The 277-nt window shown below is 53.4% G+C and overlaps 1 protein-coding gene across 1 annotated transcript in view; it reads left to right on the plus strand.

Annotated features, from left to right (window-relative positions):
• Positions 1-276, plus strand: part of PDAP1 (PDGFA associated protein 1) — a gene marked incomplete at its 5' end in the record, with an annotated part of 5,261 nt that extends 4,985 nt beyond the window's left edge. Inside the window, one exon of the mRNA XM_010170561.2 lies at positions 100-276. Within this exon, the coding sequence (XP_010168863.2) occupies positions 100-158 (59 nt within the window). The remainder of the gene's footprint in view (positions 1-99) is intronic.
• Between the last annotated feature and the right edge of the window lies 1 nt (position 277).

Consider the following 277-nt stretch of genomic DNA (forward strand, 5'->3'; position numbering starts at 1 on the left):
CATAGCCAGCAGGATTTTGGTCTTTGGGGCTGTCAAGCCACCACCAGTCCCTGATAGATGCTGTGAAATGATGAAACCTCTGTTCTTTTCTTCCTCCAGCAAAAGACGAAGCGGCCATGGCAGGTAAAAGACTGCAGTCACTGTCCCTCAACAAGTAAGCACAGGACACACCAGAGGAGGAAACACCAGGGAACTGTGCCTGGTGCCTGCCAGGAGCTCTGTGGTGTTGCATCCCATCGATGCCACGTAGGGTGTACTGCGGCATCGACGTCACCTT

Source organism: Antrostomus carolinensis, unplaced genomic scaffold (genome assembly GCF_000700745.2).
Source record: "Antrostomus carolinensis isolate BGI_N321 unplaced genomic scaffold, ASM70074v2 scaffold40596, whole genome shotgun sequence".
Taxonomy (NCBI): Eukaryota; Metazoa; Chordata; class Aves; order Caprimulgiformes; family Caprimulgidae; genus Antrostomus; species Antrostomus carolinensis.